Genomic DNA, 24,481 nt, shown 5'->3' on the forward strand with positions numbered 1-24,481 from the left:
AACCAGATTCAGTTTGGTTGTAGCATACCCCTTTTACATGTTTTTTTTTGTGTGCTGTTTTCAGAGACATCTGCCAAAGAAGGACTGCTGCTGTGGTGTCAGAGGAAAACTGCACCTTATAGAAACGTGAACATCCAAAACTTCCATCTTAGGTAATGCTGGTAATTTTCAGAAACGGAAAATATTAGTAGCTATTTTGCACTCAATTTTTCCAGTTTCACAAATGTAATGAGTGTCTTTGCAGTTTGACAAACGTCCAGTTCAAGATTGGTATGGTTCTTTCCCAGATTGTTCCAGTTACATTAGAACAGCAAAATCACATGGAATATCCAACGACGACTTTGCTTCATGTATCCACATCACCATTCCCCGGAGAAAAAGATAATGCTGATATAGTAAAGGCTCATCTAGATAATACATGTGATATGAGTTGGGCTGGGTATTACTAGACCTGATTCACATCTCATTAGGGAATATAACTTTAGAGAATTAACATTCCCAAACATCATGGGACCAGATTCTACTTGTTAGCAAGGTACAAGGGGAGGAGAGTCTTTAGTTTTCCCTACTGCACGGTTTTCTCAAAGTGAAACAACTGTGAAGGATGAAGACCTTCCCCCCTTTACTCCACATCTGTAAGATGAATCCAGACCCAAAATTGCTTGGGAATGTTAGTTCCCTGATGTTATATGTGGCATGAGTTGGGCTGACCCCCAAACCCACTCATTATATCATCTAGTTGAGATCTAGGTAACAACATTGTTACCACCATTATATTGTGGAGCTTAAGGGTAGAAGCCACTGTGCCACTCCAGGTCATTTGTAGAATTTCTCTCTTTAACTATGAACTCAGTATGCAAAGATTGAGTATGTGTTGATTCAAGTAAATTAATTAGTGTCCCAAGTATGAATTCAATGACAAAACTTCTACTAACACTGGAGCCAAGATATCCTTCAGGGGCTCATTAGAATAGCAGCTGTACTATACCCTACACAGTGTAAAACTATGAAAAAGTGAAATCATTAATGACTGGAATTTTTTTAGTGTCAGTTAACAGTTTGCTGTGTAGGGCCCAAAGGATAGGAGATGTATTTTATTGGACCTAATTAGGTCATGTATGAATGTTAAGTGGTCACAAAAGTCTTCATTGGCTTAAATAGAAAGGTGATAGAATTTCAGGTATATAAACTATAGCAAACCTGTATGTAAGTGACAGAAAGATGTGGAATCTAATAACAGGAATTAACAAAATAGTGAAAATTTGTATTATGGATAACAAGCTATTTGACAATTTAGATTTATTGTCCAAGGTTGGATCATCTTCCAGCCTCCAGTCTCTCCCTGGTTGCAATGGCAAATAAGTCACTAGCTCCAGTTTTTGGTTGCCAACCTCATCAATGGCCAACTCTGCTTCCCACAGGCTGCCACCAACCACCTGGATGAAGAACAGCACAGTTACTTGACTTTTAAGGGACTGTTACCAGCAACTGTGGTAGGGCCAGACCTATCAGGCAAAAGAGGGATAGTTGTGGGAGGGAGGGTCAGGCTGTTGGGCTTGTGTACTATTAAACATGGCCCATATGAGGAGCCTCTTCTTCATGCTGGGGAGGAGAGTCTTGGGAAGACAGGAGAAAGAACAAGGTGGAATCTTCCTTCACAGCATCTGCGGCCTTTGCCAGCCCTGGAAGCTCCACAAAGACAACAGAGGCAGGGGCAGGATGGATGCTTATCCTCTCCCCTAAGATCCCTGATTATAAATAAACATATTTGCATTTTACCAAACAGCCAGCATTTGCAACTAAGACACCAGAGATTTCAGTTACAGTATTGTATTGTAAAAGAGGTAAATCCAAATATATCAAGGACTCTGTTTTATTCCATATGAGTTTGACTACTCTTTAATGTTATTGGGTAGGGTCAAGCTCTTCATGTGTCACCTTCTTGAACAGTTATGTTGATAGCAGGGTAGGTCTTTTCTGTATCAGTATGGAATTTTTAAAATACTTTCAAGTGCTCAAAGGTTTTGGTATTGACTATAAGGCCTTGAGCAGTCAGGGACCAACTTATCTAAGGGACCGTCTCCTCTGTTATGTCCCTGGAAGGGCATTGCACTCTCAGGACAACAACTTGTTAGTTGTTCCCAGCCCCAAAGATGTCTGGCTGTCCTCAACAAACCTGGGGCTTGGTCCTGGCTCCACCAGAAAGGATTGGGCGATCCACAAATCTAATATATAAATAAATATAGCGCTTCACATAAATGCTTTTGTTGCAATCATAACAGCAGCCCTGTAAGGCAGGTAAGTATTATTATCCCCCTATTGCAGATGGGGGGCTGAGACTGTGAGAAAATGTCTTGTCACCTGATGAGTTCATGGCAGAGGTAAGATATGAACCAGGGACTCCCTGATCCATAGTTTAGGCTGCTATACATCAGAGCATAACAGCTCCAGTGCCTGATGGCCCCAATACTCTGGAACATTAAGTTTAAATATTTTTGTTCCACTGGTATTTGAGACATACTGAATGTTCTGTATTTCAGTACTGTTTTTTGTGTGTGATGGTTTAATGGTTTCCTTTTCTGAGGCATCTTGAATATGCCATATGAGTCTACAGAGTCAGAGCAGCAGTCTAGCCCCATGTCCTGCTTTCTGTCATGGATTCCTGCTGCATGAATGTGTGGTGAAGTAGGCACATGCCTATTTATATGTGGTGAATTGTGCATGGGATTTACTGAGGTTCTTTTGTTATATGTTCCTAATGATTTGTGAAATGATGTTTATTTTCTTGGGAAATTATGCATATGCACTGGACAGAGAATAAACCCCAATAAGCTCTGAAACCACAGAAAATGTCATGAGTTATCATTACTGAGCAAAATGTGCAGTTTCTGTATGTAGGCTGAGTCTGAGCAGCAATACAGATGGTTATAATATCATTAACATCTTTCCATTTTATTTTTGGTTCCTTGCTCTGAAGCTGGAAAGACGGCCTTGGCCTCTGTGCGCTTATCCATAGACACCGACCAGATCTTATTGACTACTCCAAGCTATCTAAGGTCAATAGTCTGGATGACACAGCATGTTGATTTGCAGTGATTTAGCTCACCTCCTGTGCTTAGCATGTTTCCTTAATAGCAAACTGGAGTGTATTAAGTACTTGAAATGAACCAGTAGTTTGAGTTGTGCCCTGAAACCAATCCATAACCAGTGAAGATCTTCCAGCGCAGAGATGGTATGATCCCTGTAATCAACCCCAACAGTAGCTGCATTTTGGATTGATTGGACTGATTGAACATATGTGGCTATAGCTGGCAAATACTGGAACTAATAAAAGGCACTATGTGCCATGGAGGAGACTTGAACCTCCAGCCAGGATCTAGCAGCACCCCCAAGCTGTGAACTTGCTTCTTCAAGGGGAGTGCAACCCCTTTGGACAGGCTGGCTCTGCAGTCCCTGAGCAGTTTCTCCATTGACCAACAGCACCTTGGTCTTGCCTGAAGTGAGCTTTATTGGCCCTCATCCATCCCATTACCCTCTCCTGTCACCTAATACTCTAAAGCAATTGTTTAGATGTGCCAAAATAATTGTTTTATAATGATAAATTTTGAGTTCTGAACTGTAGCTAGCAACAGCTGGACTGATTCCTCACTAGCAGTCGCTCCACTCCCAGGCATCTGCTTTCCTTGGATCAAGCAATCCATTCCTTACCAGTTGCTGCATGGGTGCATTTTGATCTGCAGCTCCCTCCAATTTCCCTCTCACTTCCTGCTCTGGGGTTTGTTTGTTTGTTTTTTGAGATTTGGAAGCTGCAAGAGAAATTAGAGGGAGCTGTGAGTCAAATTGGGGTCGCACAGCGACTAGTGGGGAATTGATTGCTTGATCCGAGGAAAGCAGAAGCCCAGGGGCAGAGTGACTGCTGGTGAGGAATCCATCCCAGTATTTTCTGAACATTTTTGCTGATTCATTTTTATTCTCTAGTTACACATATGTTTTAAAACACACATCTGTACAATCCAATACGCCTGTCTCACGTCACCATTTCTTGTCACAAAATCTATTTCACCAATCATTTCTCAGTAGCACTAAGGTGGCCATCTTATGCACACTTACTTGAGAACAACAAGGTGGTCTTTTCTTCTATAAATAAGCATGTCAAACGGTCTCCTTTTGACACTACAGTTAAGAAAGTATCTGTGGGAAATATCCTGTCACCTGATTCTAATTAAATCTAATCATATGGTTATTGCCAGGGCTTTTTTAAATAGAAAAGGCCCAGCAGGAACTCATTTGCATATTAGGCCACACCCTCTGACACCAAGCCTGCCAGAACTGTGTTCCTGTGTGTTCTTGCTAAAAAAAAAAAAAGCCCTGGTTATTGCAGCAATCTTGTATAAGGTGTGCTAGAAATGCTTTCTGTTTTTTCTGCAGGATGACCCACTGGGAAATATAAACCTTGCCATGGATATTGCTGAAAAACATTTGGATATTCCAAAGATGCTAGATGCAGAAGGTGGGAGTTACTTTTAATAAGCAGAAAGCTGAACAGATGGCAGCTTTTCAACATCTATCCTGGCCGCATGTTCGCACGCGCACACACACAACACAACAGAGGGATCTTTTCCAAACCAAATACTGTTTCACTTGATAATTCCTTTGTATTGGAGAATACTAAATGTATATTTTGATTTAAATAAGATCTGTGTTGCAGGCCATAAGTAGTTGCCCTACGAATCCACTTCACATGTTATTAACCTCCTTCAGCTGGAAGGGAAACTTGAGTGTGTGTGGCAACTGCTCAAAAGCTGCAGAGGCAAGCTTCTGCTGTGATACATAGGGCTGACCACTAGGGCTGCCCTTTCCTTGGCTTCACCCAGTTAGGAAGTGAACAGTGAATTCCAGGGGATTTTGCTTTCCTCAAGTCTTCCTGCATCCTGAGGCAACTCAGGTAGCACTAGGGAGAAAAAGGAAGGATGGGGTTGTTCTTCTCAGTCTCCTAACCACAGTGGGATTCCAGCAACTAGAATAATGCTTTCAAAATGTCTGATACCTGAAAGGAACAATTTTATATCTGAGTTAAAAATCAGAGGCATGCTTCACTTTTAAACTCTAGAATGCTTCATTTTAGAGCATAAAAGTCAGAGAAGTGAATCCCTTGTGCTTATGATCTGGATAAGAAGTACTCTCTCCTGCTGGTGGCTTGAGGGGCCCTGGCAACCCTAGTGGTGATTCATAGGGAGACATAATATGCACACTCCTCCGAGGGCAAATTCTGCTGAATTTTTACATTTGTGGGGACTGAATAAATTAATCATATGCAATGCAAACATGAAGTAGAAATTACCTAAAGAGATCAATTGAAAGGAGAACACTGAGAAATACAGAGATGCATAGAGACATCTCACCTTTGGGTGGTATTCTGAGTATGCTTGCAGTTCTCTAATGGAACACTAGCATGCCTTAGCACATCATCTGGGAATTCCTGAATAATAATAAAAGTTGGTTTTATATCCTGCTGTTCACTACCCAGAGGAGTCTCAGAGCGCTTACAATGACCCCCCTTTCCTCTCCTCTCAACAGGCACCTTATAAAGTAGGTGGAGCTGAGAGAGTTCTGAGAGAACTGTGACTGACTCAAGGCCACCCAGCTGGCTTCATGTAAAGGAGTGGAGGATCAAATCCAGTTCCGCCAATTAGAGTCCACCACTCTCAATAGGCTTCCCAACCCCCCCGCCCTGCCGGGGGACCCCCAAATTAGCAGACTCATCCCCCGCTCTCCAAAAATCTGGAAGTGGGGGGGGGGGAATGGCACCGTGTTTCTTTCCCTGCCTGCCTCCCTCACAGGCTTCAGGCTCCTCCCTTTCTCCGGGTCACAAAGACCCGCCCACCACCAGCCTGCTATTCGCTCCAGTCCGGCCTCCCTTCGCGAGGTGCATGCTGGGACTCATAGTCCTTGCGTCCTCTCCGGCTGCCGGGTGGCGTCTCCTCGGGGAGTCTGGCCGGCGGGGGGGGGGAACTCCGCCCCCAGAGGACCATGTGCATTTCTACCTCCAGAGGCTTCAGTCGCTGATTGAAAGGCTTCCTCTTGGGATGGTGTGTCTGTTACTTTGAAGAAGTTGGCAGCAACTCGTGAGTAGAGAGGCCAATCCCCCTTCAGAGTCGCCAGAAATGGAGGGGGGAGTCTGCTGAGCACTTCATTATTCTCTATGTGGAGATTGATTCTCATATGGTATAATGGGGAATTGATCTGGAGGATTTGGGGGCTCTGGGGGAGCTGTTTTTGAGGTAGAGGCACCAAATTTTCAATTTAGTATCTAGTGACTCTCCCCAAAATATCCGCCAAGTTTCAAAACGATTGGACCATGGGGTCTAATTCTATGAGCCCCAAAAGAAGGTGCCCCATCCTTCATTATTTCCTATGGAAGGAAGACATTTAAAAAGGTGTGTTGTCCCTTTACATGTGATGGCCAGAACTCCCTTGGAGTTCAATTATGCTTGTCACACCCTTGTTCCTGGCTCCGCCCTGATGTCTCCTGGCTCCACCCCCAAAGTCTCCTGGCTCCACCCCCAAAGTCCCCAGATATTTCTTGAATTGGACTTGGCAACCCTAACTCTCAACCACTGCACCAAGCTGAGACATATCTTATAGGCACCTTTTTGCTTTAGAGGCATTAAATCCTTTTGTTTGCTGTATTTTTATTCTGATCATTTTAAAGCAAGGATATCTAATTGGTTCTTAAAGTTGGCCATTTTCAGTGAGGAAAATTGTGGAGCTGATTCAGCAGTGGTATTTTTGCCATACCCAGCTAGAATTAGTACAGGCACCCAATGGTTAATAGCTATATTTAAAATGTATTAGTAACGACACTAAATATGGGCTGCTGATATTAACAAGTATACAACTAATTAACATGTACTATCTCTTCTGCTAGTAAGGTGTTTCATAGAGAGATAATTCATGTCTATGAAAAGATTCTTTCATCATGTTTCCTGTTTCTACAATGAGAATTTCTAGGAATGAGCATATATTGTAGAAAGCGCTGTATGATAATTTAATGTATTGTTGTAATTGCTCTTAAAATCTCCAGGGTCCTTTTACAAATGCCTGTTTCTTGTTACCCTCCTTATGCCTGATTTCAGGCTTGTAGGAGAAAAAAAAATCATGACGTGTTCTCCTCAGAAATGTTTTGCTGTGGGCAGAGAAACATAAAAAGAGTTTCAGTTAGATCAGGAAAACAAAGAAGGCAACCAAATATCATGGACTAATTGCAGGACATAACTTTATAAAGGAAATGTATTTCCACATACAGAGGGGGGGTTTTAAGTGACTTCTTTGTGATATCAGCAAAATGTAGGCCTGTAATACTTAAACAAACAATGTCGCTTGCAAAATTAGCCACTAGAAAGCATCTAAGTAAAAAAAACCACCCTATTATAAATGCTTCAAGACTGTAAAGAAAAATAAAATGTGTCACATAGGTACTTCTTCATTTAAGACAAATTGTCTGTCATCTGGAACAGCTCTAAAATGTTCCACCTAATTGTCCCTTTAGCCAAAGGCTTATGTGCACTATAGTGTGCAGTAGGGTGAATTTAAGAAGGGCTGGTTCATAGTGTTTGTACTAGTGTTATCAAGGTTGCCAGCTCCAGCTCCTGTTTCTCTCTGTCAACAGCGAGAGAAAAATAATTCATTATGAGGCAGTCAAGCCAATTCTGAAAAAAAAAATAGAAAGTTATGTCATGCTGCTCTTGGAATTGCCATGGCAAACTGTACGGTAAAACTATAGTTTCCAGAGGTTCCTAAAGAGAATTGACATCACTTCCAGGGAAAACCCAGTCTGATGATGCAGACTTGGGCTGCCAGCTTCATGGATGGGCCTAGAGATTGCCTGGAATCTATATATTATTAGCCACGTGTGGTTCCCATCTGCAGATAGCTAAATTCATGGATGGGGGCCACACAGAGGTGAAAAAGATTTTGCAGCAAACTTGGGGTAGTCCCCAGAAGAATCTAAAAATTAAAAAAATACTCAGGGCTAAATCCCCCCAAGAGTAAAGTGGCATTCTCTGTGCTTGCACAGAGAATGCACTTACTGGTTCAGCTGGTTACAGTGCAGGGAACCACTTCAGTGGTTCAGAAAGCCAGTTTGGTGTAGTGGTTAAGTGTGCAGACTCTTATCTGGGAGAGCAGGTTTTGATTCCCCGCTCCTCCACTTGCAACTGCTGGAATGGCCTTGGGTTAGCCATAGCTCTGGCAGAGGTTGTCCTTGAAAGGGCAGCTGCTGTGAGAGCCCTCTCAGCCCCACCCACCTCACAGGGTGTCTGTTGTGGGGGAAGAAGGTATAGGAGATTGTGAGCCGCTCCGTGTCTCTGATTCAGGGAGAAGGATGGGGTATAAATCTACAATTCTTCTTCTTCTTCAAGCTTGTGGTGGGAGATGCTGGGACTGGCTCTGCCTGGCAGATGCTGGGAACAGCTTCTTGCCTGGCTGCAGTGGTGGCAGGCACCAGGAGAGGCTCTGGACTCTGGGAGCTGCTGTAGACCTGGCTGCCATGGTGGAGTGCTCCAGAAGCTGCCCCAGGCACAGGCTCCACAGTGGAGCACTCTGAGTAGGCTTGCCTGCCCCCATGTCCCAGAGGGAGATCCCATGGTTTTGCAGGCTTTCCACCACCGCCAGCCAGCTGGCCAATGGGGGGAAGCCCCACTTCAACAGCCATGATGTATCTTTCCATCTCAGCAGGTTTAGAAACTTGCAAAACTGCTTGCGTTTTGGAAGGTGCATGTGTGCCTTTAAATCTCAGTGAGACTAAAGCTGGGGGGTAGGGGTGAGCAGGCAGAATCATGTGGCTCTTCCTGGTGAGTGTGTGTGAGAGAGAAAGAGCCTGGTCCCTCTGTTTGTTTTGAATTCCTTTCAGAAGTCATTTGCATGGTAAAAGGGATATTAAAAAGTTAACCTGATCATATGATGTAAGGAAACTCCACCCCCTAGACTGCTCTGCTCAGTACTTTTGTTTTCCGGTGTTAGTCTGAAGAAGTTGTTTGAAATACAGACTGCTACATCCAGCAACTCCCAATGAGTAAATTGCCCCAGTGAGAGCACAAAAGTGTGTGCTACAAACTGTTTATTTTAGCTGAGTGTGTGTATGTGTGTGTTCACTTTCATTTAGTGGAAGTGCAGCTGCTGGGGGATGAGGAAATGAAGACTGTATTCAGGGGAACTGCACAACTGTATTTTTATTACCCCCAAAGTCTCCTGGCTCCACCCCCAAAATCCCCAGATATTTCCTGAGTTGGACCTAGCAACCCTAACTCTGAAAACTGCTCTGGGCCTGGGCACTGCACTGAGCCCTCTAGGATTTGCCCTAGGCCCTACAGATCATTCCATAGGACTCTGGGAGAGGCTTTGGCCTGGCCACAGTGGCAGAAGACACTGGGAGTTGCTCTGTGCTCAGAGCAGCTCCTGGGCATAGTTGCTGCTAGCTAAAGATGAGTGGTGGAGCCTGGAAGCGGAAAACACAGAGATGGGGGGAGGAATCTCCCACACAAGTATTGCAGGACCCTGCTTGTTACAACTAATCTCCAAGCTATGAAGATCAGCTGCACTGAAAAAAAAATTGCTTTAGAGAGTAGATTCCATGGCATTATACACTGTTGAGGCCCCCCATCCCCAAACTCTGACCTCCCCAGGCTCCTCCTCCAAATATCCACAAATATCCAAACCCAGAGTTAACAACTTTAATGCTGTCATTCAACTAATGAACAGAGGTAAGAGTTGAGGCCTACTACTATGGTTGCCAACTCTGGGTTGGAAAATTCCTGGAGATTTAGGGGTAGAGCAGGGTTTCAGGAGGACAAGAACAGATTTCAGGAGGCAAAGGTAGGGTTACCAAGTCCCCAACTTCCTGTAGCAGGGGTCTCTCTCTCTCGTGCTCTGCACGCACGTGCCGCAATGACGTCACCCAGAAGTGACATCATCAAAATGGCGGTGCCCGTGCGGGGCCACTGTAGGCATTTCCAGGGGAACTCTATGGTTTCCCTGGACTCTCTAGCCATTGGGAGGTAAAAACTCTATGGTACCGAAGTACCATAGAGTTTTAACCTCCCAAATGGCTAGAGCATCTGGGGAAACCATAGAGTTTCCCCGGAAACACCTAGAGTGGACCCGCATGAGTACGTACCATATGTCAAGAGTCATATATCTGTGTATAGTGATTGCTATTCCTCTTGCCATGAACTCTGTGTAGGCACCATTGCTATGCTTGCATGCTTGCTTGGCTTTTCCCCTCTCCCTTTCTCTGCACGCTGCTTATTTGTGGAACTTATTATTCAAGCCGCTTCTACCAGCCTCCAAGGTCAGATGCTGAAGAAGTAAAGATTATGCACCTGGACTTCCAAGACTTTCGGTGGGAGTGGGACCGGCCAAGATATTCCCGCGCTTTGCATTCCTGCGCTTGCTTGAAAATTAACGGCTGGGGTGAGGGGTTAAAAGAGAGTCACTGAGCTAAGATGTCAGTCTTAGCAAAGATGATGTCCTGCCTTAAGATGCTTATGGAATAAACTGCTGAATTATCAGACTGTGTGGTTCCTTGGCTCGAGGTCCTGACAAATTGCTAAGACTCACAATTAACCTTAGCTGCCTATCCATCCCTGAGAATGTCAGGAGAAGAGAAGGACTAAACCATTGGAAGAAGAGCCAAAACTGGAGGGGCCAGTAATAGTACCCCTTTGGTGATGGTCAGAAAAAAGGAATGGGGGTCCGGAAGCCTCTGGGAGAGTATTATCGGAGACACCCAAGGGGCCTCTCCCTGCTTCCGATCATAGAGTTTCCCCAGAAATGGCTAGAGCGGCCCTGCACGGGCACCACCATATTAATGATGTCACTTCCGGGTGACATCATTGCACCAGCGATATTGGGGGAGGTTCTCCCCACCGGCCCAATGAGGGCTGGCGGGTTTGGAACCTCCCGGGGGGGGGGGGGAGCCCTAAGCAAAGGACATCAGATGGGTATAATGCCATAGATTCCACCCTCCAAAGCAGCCAGTTTCTCCAGAGGAACTAATCTCTGTAGTCTGGAAATCAGTTGTGATTCTGGGCTCTTTCCAGGTCTCACTTGGAGGTTGGCAGCCCTCCCTGCTACTATCCCACTCCCCCATGTTCATTGATTTAGTGTGACTTGTATTTCTTTTACCATTGTGAGAAGGTCCACCATGCCTGTCATCTGTGATTTTCAGTAGCTGTTATCCTCCTTTGATTTCTTCCTATCAGACTATGAGAGCCAGTTTAGTGTAGCGGTTAAGTGTGTGGACTCTTATCTGGGAGAACCGGGTTTGATTCCCCACTCCTCCACTTGCACCTGCTGGAATGGCCTTGGATTAGTCATAGCTCTCGCAGGAGTTGTCCTTGAAAGAGCAGCTGCTGTGAGAGCCCTCTCAGCCCCACCCATCTCACAGGGTGTCTGTTGTGAGGGGAGAAGACATGGGAGATTGTAAACTGCTCTGAGTCGCTGATTCAGGGAGAAGGGCGGGGTATAAATCTGCAGTTCTTCTTGTATTTGAGAAGCTTTTTAGAAGACGAAATCTTCTAACACAATTTGGTATTTTCCAATAGTTCGTTCTAAAAACAGATCACCCTCTTTAATGATTCTGTATTGTTTCATAACATAAGCAAAAGTCTACTCCCCCCCCCTCCCAATTGCTGTCAGTGTTCATCCTACTGCTTGGGAGGAATTACACGATGTAAAACCCAAAATTCATTTGAGCCACTGAGACTTGATACTGGATGTGTATACTAGAAAGCTAACATTACCTTTTGCCTGTGAGCACTTGTGAAAATTATATCCATGTACCACTTTGCCTTTGTTTTCACAGAAATCATACATTTTAACTTGGAAAACAAGCAACCAGTCATGCAGACATTCTGTATAGATAAAAGTACACTGATTGAGCCCCGTGACCCCATGGCGCAGAGTGGTAAAGCTTCAGTACTGCAGTCAAACTCTCTGCTCATGACCTGAGTTCAATCCCAGCGGAAGCTGGGTTCAGATAGCCGACTCGAAGTTGACTTAGCCTTCCATCCTTCCGAGGTCGTTAAAATGAGTACCCAGCTTGCTGGGGGAAAAGTGTAGATGACTGGGAAGGCAATGGCAAACCACCCTGTAAAAAATCTGCCGTGAAAATGTTGTGATGCAACGTCACCCCAGAGTCGGAAACGACTGCTGCTTGCACAGAGGACTACCTTTACCTTTTACCTTTAGACTGATTGAACTTAGGGAATGCTGCAGTGCAAAATAATCATTTGTGTTATTTCCTTTGCAAATGTTATTCATAATAGCAGAGGCAATACTTCCCTCCCCCTGGAGAATCTCACTTTGAGTTCAATATTTTGTCTTTTCAGCCAGTACATATAACTGTAGCAGATGATTAATTTCAGCTTTGCAAAGCCTGGTGTGTGGTGCTGCAGGCAAACACCTGGCTTGCATACAGAAAACAGAGCAGGATGACAGTTATCTTATGCTTTTCTTTCCACCCAGTGTTTTTTCTGCTCCTTGCATTTGTTTTATTTCTCCTTTTCTTGTAGATATTGTGAATACTCCCAAACCTGATGAGAGAGCTATCATGACTTATGTTTCCTGCTTCTACCATGCTTTTGCTGGAGCAGAGCAGGTATTCATCTTCTGTCCCCTTTGGGTTGCTGTTTTGTTCTGTGCATTTCATTATGGTTTCATTTCCCCTAAAGGATCATAGTCTTTAATTAACACAAATATATGTTGGGTGAGATTGCCTGTTTCTGGGGTGGGTTTTTTTTTGGGGGGGGGGGGTAAAAACAGAATCTGCTTTTCACCTTCATATTATTACATGCACCTTGATAATCTGTTTTTTTTGTATGCGATATAGCCAAATACAATTGCATGTAACTTTAATGTTTTACAGAAGCAATTGCCATTTTTTCACCACACTCATAATACTGAGATATTATTTTCTTTTTAAATGGAAGGGAGCAAAATTGTCTGCTAACTTCTCTTCAGTGACTATAGTCGACTACAGGAAGGTCAGATGAAGTAGAACATCAGATTAGGATCTGGAGATGCAAGTTTGATTCCACAGTCTTCCAGGTTGCTTTGTAACTATGGGCCAGCATTCTGTCAACCTAATCTACTTCACAGGATTGTGGTTTTGAAGATAAAATAAAGAATGGGGAAAAAAAGATGTAATACACTTTGGGTTCCATTTCAGGAGGATAGCAGCATCTAAATATCTGGAAAAATGTATTAATACATAGCACTATGTTGCCCCCTTGACTTGCATGGATGATTTAAGGCAGTGCTTTTCAAACAGTGTTCCATGGAATGATGTGGTTCCCCTAAAGTTGATTATGGGATTTATAAATAAGAAACACAATAATAGCAAAAAAGCTTCCCTGAAACACAACTTGAGCCCTGGTTTCAGAAACAGAGTTGTGGTAGGTGTGTTTTAAGGATGCTCCCATAAAAAAAAGGAGAGCGAAGGATCATGGAAAATCCTGAAATAGGTAAGTAGTCCTTTCCTGAGGGAAATAGTTCCTAGAAAAGTGTTAAAGAAGGGAAATTGGAACCTAGAAAAGGGGAGTGATCCCTATCAAATATTAAAGAAGGGAAACTGGAACCTATGTGTGTGTTCCTGCCTCCACCGACTTTAGTAATTTTGTGACAAATAATCTTATACCTGTTTATCTAAGGAGTGATAGCTAAGTGATCGCTCTCAGAACAGTAGTATAGTTTCCCTCATTCCTGTGACCTTTTCACCTGTCAGGTTTAAAATTGAAACAATTCCTGACAGTCTGACTTGATCATTTTGCTATAAAAGTGAAATAAAAGTTTGTGTGTTGTGTGTTAATATCAGACTCTCATATGCCATAATCAAACATATACCTTTTCAGTTCCTTAGCATCCTAGGCTGGCTCAGAATATATCTATGTATATTTAAACATCTCAAGGAACAGTCAGAGAAACAAAGAAGAAAAAGGAACCATGTGGCTAAGTTTTTTTTTTAAAAAGGAAGTTGGGAATTGTCATATTGCTGGAACAGTGAAAAAATGCATGTTAGCAGATTTACACAAATACCTAAAAGCAAATTTGCAGACTTCCTAAGCAATGTTTTAACGTTAAAATCCACAGCAAGAGGGCATTGGAACATTGATTATAATGAGAGCAGCATTTTCTTCTCTCACTCAGATTTGGGTTTGTGCTGTCATAGTCAAAGCCAAATGGTTTCACAAGGATACAGTTTCAGCAAATTATCTATGTGATTCCTGATTGGCCTTGATTGATTTCAACAAGAAGAACCTGTTTTTTGTTGTTTTAAAATGCACCAAGTCTTTAAGTGGGGGAAAACTTCAAAAATTATGAATCGTGCACAGGAAGATAAACAGGAAGTCATAAAATCCCCTCAACCTTTACTTCTCTAATGCTGAAAAATGACCAAAATTTATTGCAGTCCTATTTTTCTTCTTTCTATTCAGTCATTATATTTTGTTTTTCATTTGGTGAGAGTTCAGATGGTGTCCAGATGGTACCATAATTAGAATTACCTTGAGTTAGCACTATCTTTTTTGAAAACATACAACACCAGGAGACAATATGTCATCTTCATCGCCTTTGACAGAGATGAAAACCAAAAACAATTAGTAATTTATCAAACATACTGGAGTGTCATAGTTGCTAATGATCTTCACTATCTTCTTTCCTGCAAGTCTTTAACTTTTTAAAAAAATAGCTTTTAACACAACAACATTCGTACTGTTAGTATCATACATCTGAACCATCAAGAGATATAGAAATGTCTTTTCGCCTAGAGATCAAAGATGGAGGTAGAATTTAAGTTTCTGAATGTTGCTGGGAGTGAAGGTGAGTCAATAGATAATTGCCCTGTCCAGTGAAGAGTGACTCTGAAGCATCTGGTGCTAACTACTTCCACATTATATTGAGCTAAGTATGTAATTACCTTGCACCACAATATATTTTTGCTCTTATGAAGCCATTATGCATCCCTTTTCCCAAGACAAGTAAGTTTTTTAAAAATACCCTTTCCATAATTGGCATAATAAATTAAAAATGCGGATGGGCAGGATCTCAGGCAGGTTACAAATGGTTATATAATAGAAGAAGAAGAGATTGAATTTCTATCCTTCCCTTCACTACCCTCAGGAGTCCCTCCCCATAACGGACACCCTGTGAGGTAGGTGGAGCTGAGAGAGCTCTAACAGAAACTGGTCTCTAGAGGAACAGCCCTGCAAGAACTTGTGACTGACTCAAGGTCACATCATTAGGTGCATGTGAAGAAGTGGGGAATCAAACCCGGTTCTCCCAGATAAGAGTCCACACACTTAACTTTGAAGAACAGACTGGTGATGGTCCTTGCTTAGTCTTCCTGGACTACAAACACAAAAGGGCAAGCTAGATAGCTAGGACAATACCAGTCTCCTTCCTATCTACTCTACTATCACTAAACCCTTCTCTGATTGGTAGAGTGTAATCTCAGGGAACTTCCTTCTTTCAGTTCTCCTCTTTTTTTCTTCTTTCCTGCATACATCAGGAGGGACAGCATGGTGTCTCCTCCTGCTCTGAACTAAGCAGATGGCCTACTATCAATCCAAAGCCATCCAGTTAGACAGAACAGTTTATCACTCTTTTCTCTCCACAATATTTATATGTTATGTTTACTTTGAATAAATCCACCAGTATTGGTTTCTTAACTTAAAGTAAGGGATCTCTGTGCAGTTTGTGAGAGAGTGTGGTAACCATTAGACTAGGCCATGCTGCTGCACTGAACCTCAGAAGGAGTACTATTCTAAGTGAAGGTAAGGACAGCTGCCTGACCAGTTCAGCCATCCTAAACCAGATCCAACATTAACTACTACACCAAACTGGCTCTCAACAGAGTCTTGTTGGATCAGACCATCTGGTCCAGCATCGTCTTCCACAGTGGCCAACCAGTTGCCCTGGAGGGTGAACAGACAGGGCATAGTGGTCAAGACCTTCCCCTGATGTTGCCTCTTGGCACTGAGATTTAGAGGTTTACTGCCTCTGAAAGTGGAGGCTCCCTCCATATTAATCACCATAGCTAGTAATAGCCATTGTTGGATCTCTCTTTTATGAATCTCTTTATTCCCCTTTTAAGCCAGCCATTTATTCTCATAGCCATGTCTGCATCCACTGGCAGTGAATTCCACAATTTAATTGCTCATTGAGTGAAGAAAGAATTCCTTTTGTTCATCCTGAATCAACTGTCCATCAACTTCAATGGGTGCCCCTGTGTTCTAGTATTATAATTATAAGAAAAAGCTCTATGTGTCTGTTTTTTCCACCACCTGCATAATTTTATAAACCATCTCTTTTCTGAACTGACAAGTCTCAGACTTTTCCAAATTTTCTCATAGAAAAGGTGCTCCAACCCTCTAATCATCTTGGTTGACAACTTCTGAACTTTTTCCAGATCTGCACAATCTTTTTTGAGATACTGAAACCAGAACTGTACACAAGAACTGTACGCGAGGTTTCACCGCAGATCTATATACATGGGTATACATGAAGAGCCCTGTGGTGCAGAGGGTAAAGCTGCAGTGCTGAGGTCGGAGCCCTCTGCTCATGACCCGAGTTCGATCTCAGCGAAAGCTGGTTCAGGTAACCGGCTCCAGGTTGACTCAGCCTTTCATCCTTCCGAGGTTGGAAAAATGAGTACCCAGCTGGGGGGAAAGTGTAGATGACTGGGGAAGGCAATGGCAAACCACCCCATAAAAGTCACCCCATAAAAAGTCTGTCGTGAAAACATTGTGAAAGCAACATGACCCCAAAGTCGAAAATGACTGGTGCTTGCAAATTGAAGCAGTTTCCCACCAATAAATTCAAAAGAAGATTTTTGTCCTTGATTTTTTTTAAAGAAATGATGGCTGACATCACTAGATACATAAATTGGGTTCTTAAAATAATTTTGACATCTTCACAGAGGCTCTTATTTGTTTTATTGCTCATCTCTTAAACAAGTCTAAGTATGTACTGTACTTATTTTATGGGTTTCCAGCTAGGGTTGCCAATCCCCAGGTAGAGGCAGGGGATCCCCCGGTTTGGAGACCTTCCCCCCGCTTCAGGGTCGTCAGAAAGCGGGGGGAGGGGAGGGAAATGTCTGCTGGAAGCTCTATTATTCCCTATGGAGATTTATTCCTATAGAAAATCATGGAGAATTGATCCGTGGGTATCTGGGGCTCTGGGGGGGCCCTGTTTTTTGGGGTAGGGGCACCAAATTTTCAGTATAGCATCTAGTGCTTCTCCCCAAAATACCCCCCAAGTTTCAAAAAGATTGGACCAGGAGGTCCAATTCTATGAGCCCCAAAAGAAGGGGCCCCTATCCTTCATTATTTCCTGTGGGAGGAAGGAATTGAAAAGGTGTGCCGTCCCTTTAAATGTGATGGCCAGAACTCCCTTTGGAGTTCAATTATGCTTGTCACAGCCTTGATCTTGGCTCCACCCCCAATGTCTCCTTGCTCCATCCCCAAAGTCTCCTGGCTCCACCCCCAAAGTCCCCAGATATTTCTTGAATTGGATTTGGCAACCCTATTTCAAGCATATGTCATTAATGAACTGTAGCCAAAGCGAACATTCCAAAAAAGGCTACTCCAGTAAGGATACTTTCTGATGGAGGCTTTTGTGAGTGGTATGGGAATGTGGTTCCATCAGATCACCTGACACCTGAAATCAAAATGGAGACTATGCTGCTACATGTGCTAGCCTAAATGGATCACTGCACAATGCTTAAAAACCAGCAGCGATAATGTCAATATTGTGATCAACACTAGCTTACTAAATAATGCCTCTTTCTTGAGCTGTTTGCCCTCACACCTTATTTGTTGCTCCTGTTGTTGTGGAGAAAAAGGAAAGTGTTCTAAATCACTGTGGTTCCACTTACCATATTGCTATGGCTTCAGTGTCCACAACAGAGTATATTTGAGCTTGAACGTGCAGACATATGAAGAAACTAAATGCAGTATGTTTATATGAATTGGCCTAAAGCATTTTCAATAACATGGGTTTATAGTACAGTTCTCTCTAAATCATTATCTAAATATAACAGTATTGTATTATCTAAGATGGCTTACAATCTGAGCTACTATTTAAATGAAGGGGAAAGGGTTTCTTAGTGTGAATAGTATCCTAGTAGTTTAAGTAGTAAAAATTCTTGTGAACATCATTTTGGGGCTTACTTCTTAAATGTGAGGTATGTAGGCTTGCCAATCCCCAGGTCCCAGCGGGGGTTCTTCCACTTTCCCAGGCTCCTTCTCACCCCCAGTCAGCTGGCTGGTGGGGGGAAGCCCCGCCCCCAAAACCACCATGTGATTTTTTTTCCCTCCGGAGGCTCCAGTCTCCGATTGGAAAGGCTTCCTCTTGGGATGGGGTGTCTGTGTTACTTGGAAGAAGTTGGCTGCAACTCGTCAGTAGAAAGGCCAATCCCTCACTTCAGAGTCACCAGAAGGCGGGGGGGGGGGGAGGAGAAGTCTGCTGAGCACTTGGGCAAGGACGGTGGCTCAGTGGTAGAGCATCTGCTTGGAAAGCAGAAGGTCCCAGGTTCAATCCCTGGCATCTCCCAAAAAGGGTCCAGGCAAATAGGTGTGAAAAACCTCAGCTTCAGACCCTGGAGAGCTGCTGCCAGTCTGAGAAGACAATACTGACTTTGATGGACCAAGGGTCTGATTCAGTATAAGGCAGCTTCATATGTTCATATGTTCATTATTCTCTATGTGGAGATCGATTCTCATAGGGCATAATAGGGAACTGATCTGGAGGTTTCGGGGGCTTTAGGGGAGCTGTTTTTTGAGGTAGAGGTACCAAATTTTCAGTATAGTATCTAGTGCCTCTCCCCAAAGTACCCCCAAAGTTTCAAAACGATTGGACCAAGGGATCCAATTCTATGAGACCCAAAAGAAGGTACCCCTATCTTTCATTATTTCCTATGGAAGGAAGACATTTAAAAAGGTGTGCTGTCCCTTTAAATGTGATGGCCAGAACTCCCTTGGAGTTCAATTATGCTTGTCACACCCATGTGCCTGGCTCCACCCCCAAAGTCTCCTGGCTCCACCCCCAAAGTCCCCAGATATTTCTTGAATTGGACTTGGCAACCCTAGAGGTATGCCAGCCTTGTGTTCTCCTGATTAGGTGCTGTAGGGCATAATCCATTAGGAAGTTCTCCTTGTGCAAGTCTCACTGAAAGAACACAATCAGTAACTCTGGGTTCCAAATACTGGTTTAGTGTTCTGATCCAGGTTTTTGCAGGGATTCCAATGTTATTTGGCTCCATTATTCTCTATGGAGAGTCTTTTGGGGAAGGGGGTTGGAGGGACTGCTTTTTATGCTAATGGCATCTAATCTGCAGCACTAAAATTAAAGAAAAGCAGTTCCAGAAGCCTTAAAACTTTGGTTCCCAATGTTCTGGGATTTTTTGGGACCCATTTCCTGGAATAACCAAAAACCATTCAGACACCAATATAAAACTAGAAAATACTGATATATTTTTCAGAAATACATTTGGGCCAGAAATATCCTAAAGTGCATCCTTAGTTCCAAATGAAACACCTTCTTATGATGGGGAGAGCTATTTCCAAATGTGCACTTCCTGCAGCCCTAAAAGTGATGCCTCTTGGGGTCTCCTGAAGCCCCAGTGAGTTCTAAGAAAGGCAAGATTGGTTCTTTCTTTTAGGGACAGAGTGCTGGGAAACATACTTGCTGGACACCATGACACCCGAGGCTCCATTTTGGGTTTCACTGCATAATGCTGAGCAGGACAGGAAACTTGGTAGTTTTGTGTCTTTCTCTGTTATGTCATACATTTATTTGCATTGCATTCTTTGTTTTGCAGGCAGAAACGGCTGCTAATCGGATTTGTAAGGTACTTGCTGTAAACCAAGAAAATGAAAAAATGATGGAAGAGTATGAAAGACTAGCAAGTGAGGTAAAGGAAGCCTGACACAACTTTGTAGTTATTACTCTGGTAATTAATAATGGTTATTTTGAATGAGCAATTTATTCAATTTCTTTATTGAACACAATTCTAGATCTAAACAAAGCAGGAACAAAACAGAACAATTACATCTTTCCTGTCCAGAATTGTTGGGAAGCAGGTGGCTCCTGGAAGAGCCTGGGCCAGGTCTTCTTGTGCCATGCCAGGGAGCACCACCATCCAATCTCTCATCTACCTCCTTATTTCCTGGCTGCACTTTCTGTGCAACTGAATCTTTTTCATTTTATAGTGCCTTGCTAGCAGCACTCTGTTTGGTTTAGCTCCTCATCCTTTTACTTCCATTTTCTATCCTTTCCATGGTCTTTGTCTTCTAGTTTGCATGGCAGAAGGCAGAGTTCTCAGTCTTCTAATGGAAGGCAGTTTCTTACTAAGTGCAAAAGCCACTATTATCACTGGCTCTATATCGCCAGGGCTTCTTCACCCCAATCTGTACCATCATGTCTTGCCATTGGCCAAACAGTCTCATGCTGATTGACCTAAGGTGCCACAAGGAGACAAGGTGGTGCCAAATAATGCTGCTCTGGATATTAATACAACACCCTGTTTAGCCCAGAGCTGGTTCACCAGAATCTAAGTCACCACTTGTTTCACATCTTTTCTTATATGTATCATTCCTCAGAAAAATCACCCTAGGAAGCATCTTTGTCTCTTTGTTCAGGTACTGCTTATTTTATGAGCTATGGGATACAGGATATTAGTTCACTCTGGCTGTAAAATACTGTTTATGTTGGCTATAAAGATGTAAAGAAACAAAAGCCACCTAGGTCTATATAAACTAAGCAAATCATTCAGTGGGTATACTTTCTTTCTGTTGTCTTAGTTTTTGCATTTGTTTCTCTACAATATTGTGTGTGTGCAAAACAGCTTTTAGAATGGATTCGTCGCACAACTCCTTGGCTGGAAAACAGGACTCCAGAGAAGACTATGGTGGCTATGCAGAAGAAGTTAGAAGACTTCCGAGATTATCGTCGCAAGCACAAGCCACCCAAGGTCCAAGAAAAATGCCAGCTGGAGATAAATTTCAATACATTGCAGACAAAATTAAGGATCAGCAACAGGCCGGCTTTCATGCCATCGGAGGGCAAGATGGTTTCAGTAAGTAAAGGGTTTTAGAAATCTTCAGCCTCAATTCTAAACTATTTAATTAAGCTTGGAAAAGTGCATAATTATTCTGAGTTTTAATAAGAAAATGCACAGAAGATGTACAACACCATAAATCTTTTTTGACATATATCACAAAAAGGTGCTTAAGGCTGTTCACTTCCGCACTTTCTACAGGATATCGCCAGTGCTTGGCAAAGGCTTGAACAAGCAGAAAAGGGCTATGAGGAATGGCTACTGAATGAAATAAGAAGGCTTGAGCGACTTGAACATTTGGCTGCAAAATTTAGGCAAAAGGCAGATGCTCATGACACGTGGTCCTATGGTAAGCTAAGGGCAATCAATCAAATGACTGCAGGAACTCATTTGCATAATAGGCCACACCCCCTGATATCACCATTGTTTCAAGCAGGGTTTTTTTTATAGAAAAAGCCCAGCAGGAATCATTTACGTATCAGGTCACACCCCCTGACACCAAGCCAGCCATAACTGAATTCCTGAGCGTTTCTGCTCAAAAAAAGCCCTGCCAAAGATGGTTTAAAAATGAAATATAATTCGCACACACACAAAATCATGTAATGGTGGGGGCACTGCTGAGGAGTTTAGCATTTTTGTTTGCAAAAAAATCACCAAGGAAAGGGGGAAATATGCTACAAAATGACATCATGAAAAAGCCAAGTTTTGCTTCGGCTAAGAGAAATTTGTCACATAGTTGCAGAGATGGCAAAGGGGTGCATAAGGATCCTGGCATAAAATCAGCATAAAATATTTTTAAGAACAAAGGAAGATCTAATCAGTGAAGAAGTATGTATGGTATTTTGACTGGGGAGAAAAACAGTACAGTACTTCTTTCCTAATGGAATAGAAAAGATTTGTAGGTCTTGAATGAGATGCAAACTTTAAGTTGGGTGGGAAAAGGGGGAAAAGAGTACTATAAGCAGTGACTAGAAAGATGGATTCATATTCAGCTGAAAAACTGCATATGCACAGTTGCTATCAGCTTAATTCCCCAATGTGAGCCAACACTCAGAGTTGCACACACACAGAGTGATGAAAATAGGTTAAGATCACGACAAGATTTTCTTAGTATGTTATAATGCGGCATACACACTTTAGTTGTACATATATCATGAGTTTCTTTGGGTTAGTGATGAACATAACATACCTTTGTGAAAAGCAATACATTTATCCCTGTGCCTGTTCCTTTTTTAAAAATTCTGAAAAATACAAAGTATATCCATGTAGCCATTTAAAATGAGGGTGGAAATAAACTAGCAGGGATACCCCTTCTCTTGTAGCAGTTCCCTCTTATTTTCTTTCAGGATGTGTGTTCTCCCTCTCCCGTCCTGAAGCACACATCTAACAGCAATGTATAGAGGTTGAGAGTGTCAGAGTAGAATCTAGAAGACTCTGTCATGGGAATTTCTTGGTTGAACTTTGGCCACTCATTTTCTCTCTCAGCCTAACCATCTTATATGGTTGTTATTGGGGATAAAACAGAGGCGCGGAGAATGACAAATGTAAGCTGCTTTGTCACATTGGGTAGAAAAATGGGGTAAAAATATCTTTAAAAAGGAATAATATAAAGATAATTAAAATGAAGCAACATTGAACATGTTGATCTGAAAAATTGCATTCTTTGCAGCAGCCTCTCACTCTATTTACTGTGAGCTGGGAGCACTTCATTGCCCTACTGAAGCTGGATTTTTGCAGGTTATTAAAATCTGGATTTTAGGTTTGAAAGGGCCCTTAATATCCAGCCAGGTATCCCAATCCAATTTCTACTATTTACAAATATCAAGAGTCCAAAACCAGGAAACATTAAAATGCAATGTTGTCACATTTTAGAAGGTTTTAATTTATGTATGTATTTATTTACCTCATGTATACCCTCCCTTTCTCTCCAAGAGCGACCCAAGGTGGCTTTACGTTATTTGTCTTTCCTCCATTTTATCCTGACAACAACCCTCAGAGGTAGGTTAGGCTGAGTGTGTGTCACCCAGCAGGCTTCCATGGAAGAATGGGGCATTGAACCTAGGTCTCCTAGATCCTAGTCTGAAACCCTAACTGCTACACAGTACTGTCTCTATTATTTGTCTTTTCATACAAATATAAAGACAGGTTCTGATGGTGGTTTAAAGGGGGAGCAAAACAGTGCTTCTACAGTCTGTATTCATGTATGATTTTACTTATTGTTATATATGTCCTGCTTGTGTCTTCCTTCCATCATGATAATTTAGATAGAATACATGAACAAGTGTTGTAAGATTCTGCAAACTAGACACTCCCTTTGCAATGTGGTAGCTTCAAACCAAGATGCTGCCAAATCAGCACTCCTTAGTATTTTGATAGTATGTATGCCAGAACTCCACAATGTTGAGCCATTGTGGCATGCCAGGTGTCTGATCCCTCTCCTGCCTTTACAGTCTTCAGCAGATGAGCATTACCAAAACAAAAAATGCCAAAGCACACACTGTAATTGAAAACTTTAACAGTTCACTGTGTATGACAAAGTAAAAAACTTTTTTTTTTAAAATCTTGTATGTAGAACAAACATACAGAACAGAGTACAAAATGTCATGCATGCAGTGCAGATCAAAATTTCAACAAGCGAGGATACAACTAATCTTGCATGTAGAGCGGAAGCCTTGCATTTATTTAGGCCCAAAACAGGAATCTGGATGTGGTCCTGTTTCATTTTTACATTTCTTCAGTTTCTTCAATGAATGTATACATACATATTAGGGCTGCCAGGTCCAATTCAAGAAATATCTAGGGACTTTGGGGGTGGAGCCAGGAGATTTTGGGGGTGGAGCCAGGACGAAGGTTGTGACAAGCATGACTGTACTCCAAAGTTCTGGCCATCACATTTAAAGGGACTGCAAACTTTTTAAATGCCTTTCCTCCATTGGAAATAATGAAGGATAAGGGCACCTTCTTTTGAGGTTCATAGACTTGGATCCCCTAGTCCAATCTTTTTGAAACTTGGAGGGTGTTTTCAGGAGAGGCACTGGATGCTATGCCTCTGTCTCAAGACACAGCCCCTCAGAGCACCAAATTTGGTGCCTCTGTCTCAAGACACAGCCCCTCAGAGCACCAAATATCTGCAGATCAATTCTCCATTATATCCTATGGGAATCTGTCTCCATAGGGAATAATGGAGTACTCAGCAGATATTTCCCTCTCTCCCCCCACTTTCTGATGACCCTGAAGTGGGGTGAGGGCCTCCAAACCAGGGGATCCCCTGCCCCTAACATAAAAACATAAGAGAAGCCATGCTGGGTCAGGCCAATGGCCCATCCAGTCCAACACTCTGTGTCACACTGTGGCCAAAAACCCAGG

At 42.7% G+C, this 24,481-nt stretch overlaps 1 protein-coding gene across 2 annotated transcripts in view; it reads left to right on the forward strand.

Moving 5' to 3' along the window:
• The window catches only part of ACTN2 (actinin alpha 2), a 104,365-nt gene that overhangs the window by 33,117 nt on the left and 46,767 nt on the right, over positions 1–24,481 (forward strand). Inside the window, exons 5-11 of one of the 2 annotated variants that reach the window (XM_060243288.1) lie at positions 65–152; positions 2,978–3,056; positions 4,429–4,510; positions 12,573–12,658; positions 19,877–19,969; positions 20,903–21,133; positions 21,317–21,464. In XM_060243288.1, the coding sequence (XP_060099271.1) occupies positions 65–152; positions 2,978–3,056; positions 4,429–4,510; positions 12,573–12,658; positions 19,877–19,969; positions 20,903–21,133; positions 21,317–21,464 (807 nt within the window). The remainder of the gene's footprint in view (positions 1–64; positions 153–2,977; positions 3,057–4,428; positions 4,511–12,572; positions 12,659–19,876; positions 19,970–20,902; positions 21,134–21,316; positions 21,465–24,481) is intronic. The other variant, XM_060243297.1, reaches the window with a different exon arrangement.

Source organism: Heteronotia binoei, chromosome 1 (assembly GCF_032191835.1).
Source record: "Heteronotia binoei isolate CCM8104 ecotype False Entrance Well chromosome 1, APGP_CSIRO_Hbin_v1, whole genome shotgun sequence".
In the NCBI taxonomy this organism is placed as follows: Eukaryota; Metazoa; Chordata; class Lepidosauria; order Squamata; family Gekkonidae; genus Heteronotia; species Heteronotia binoei.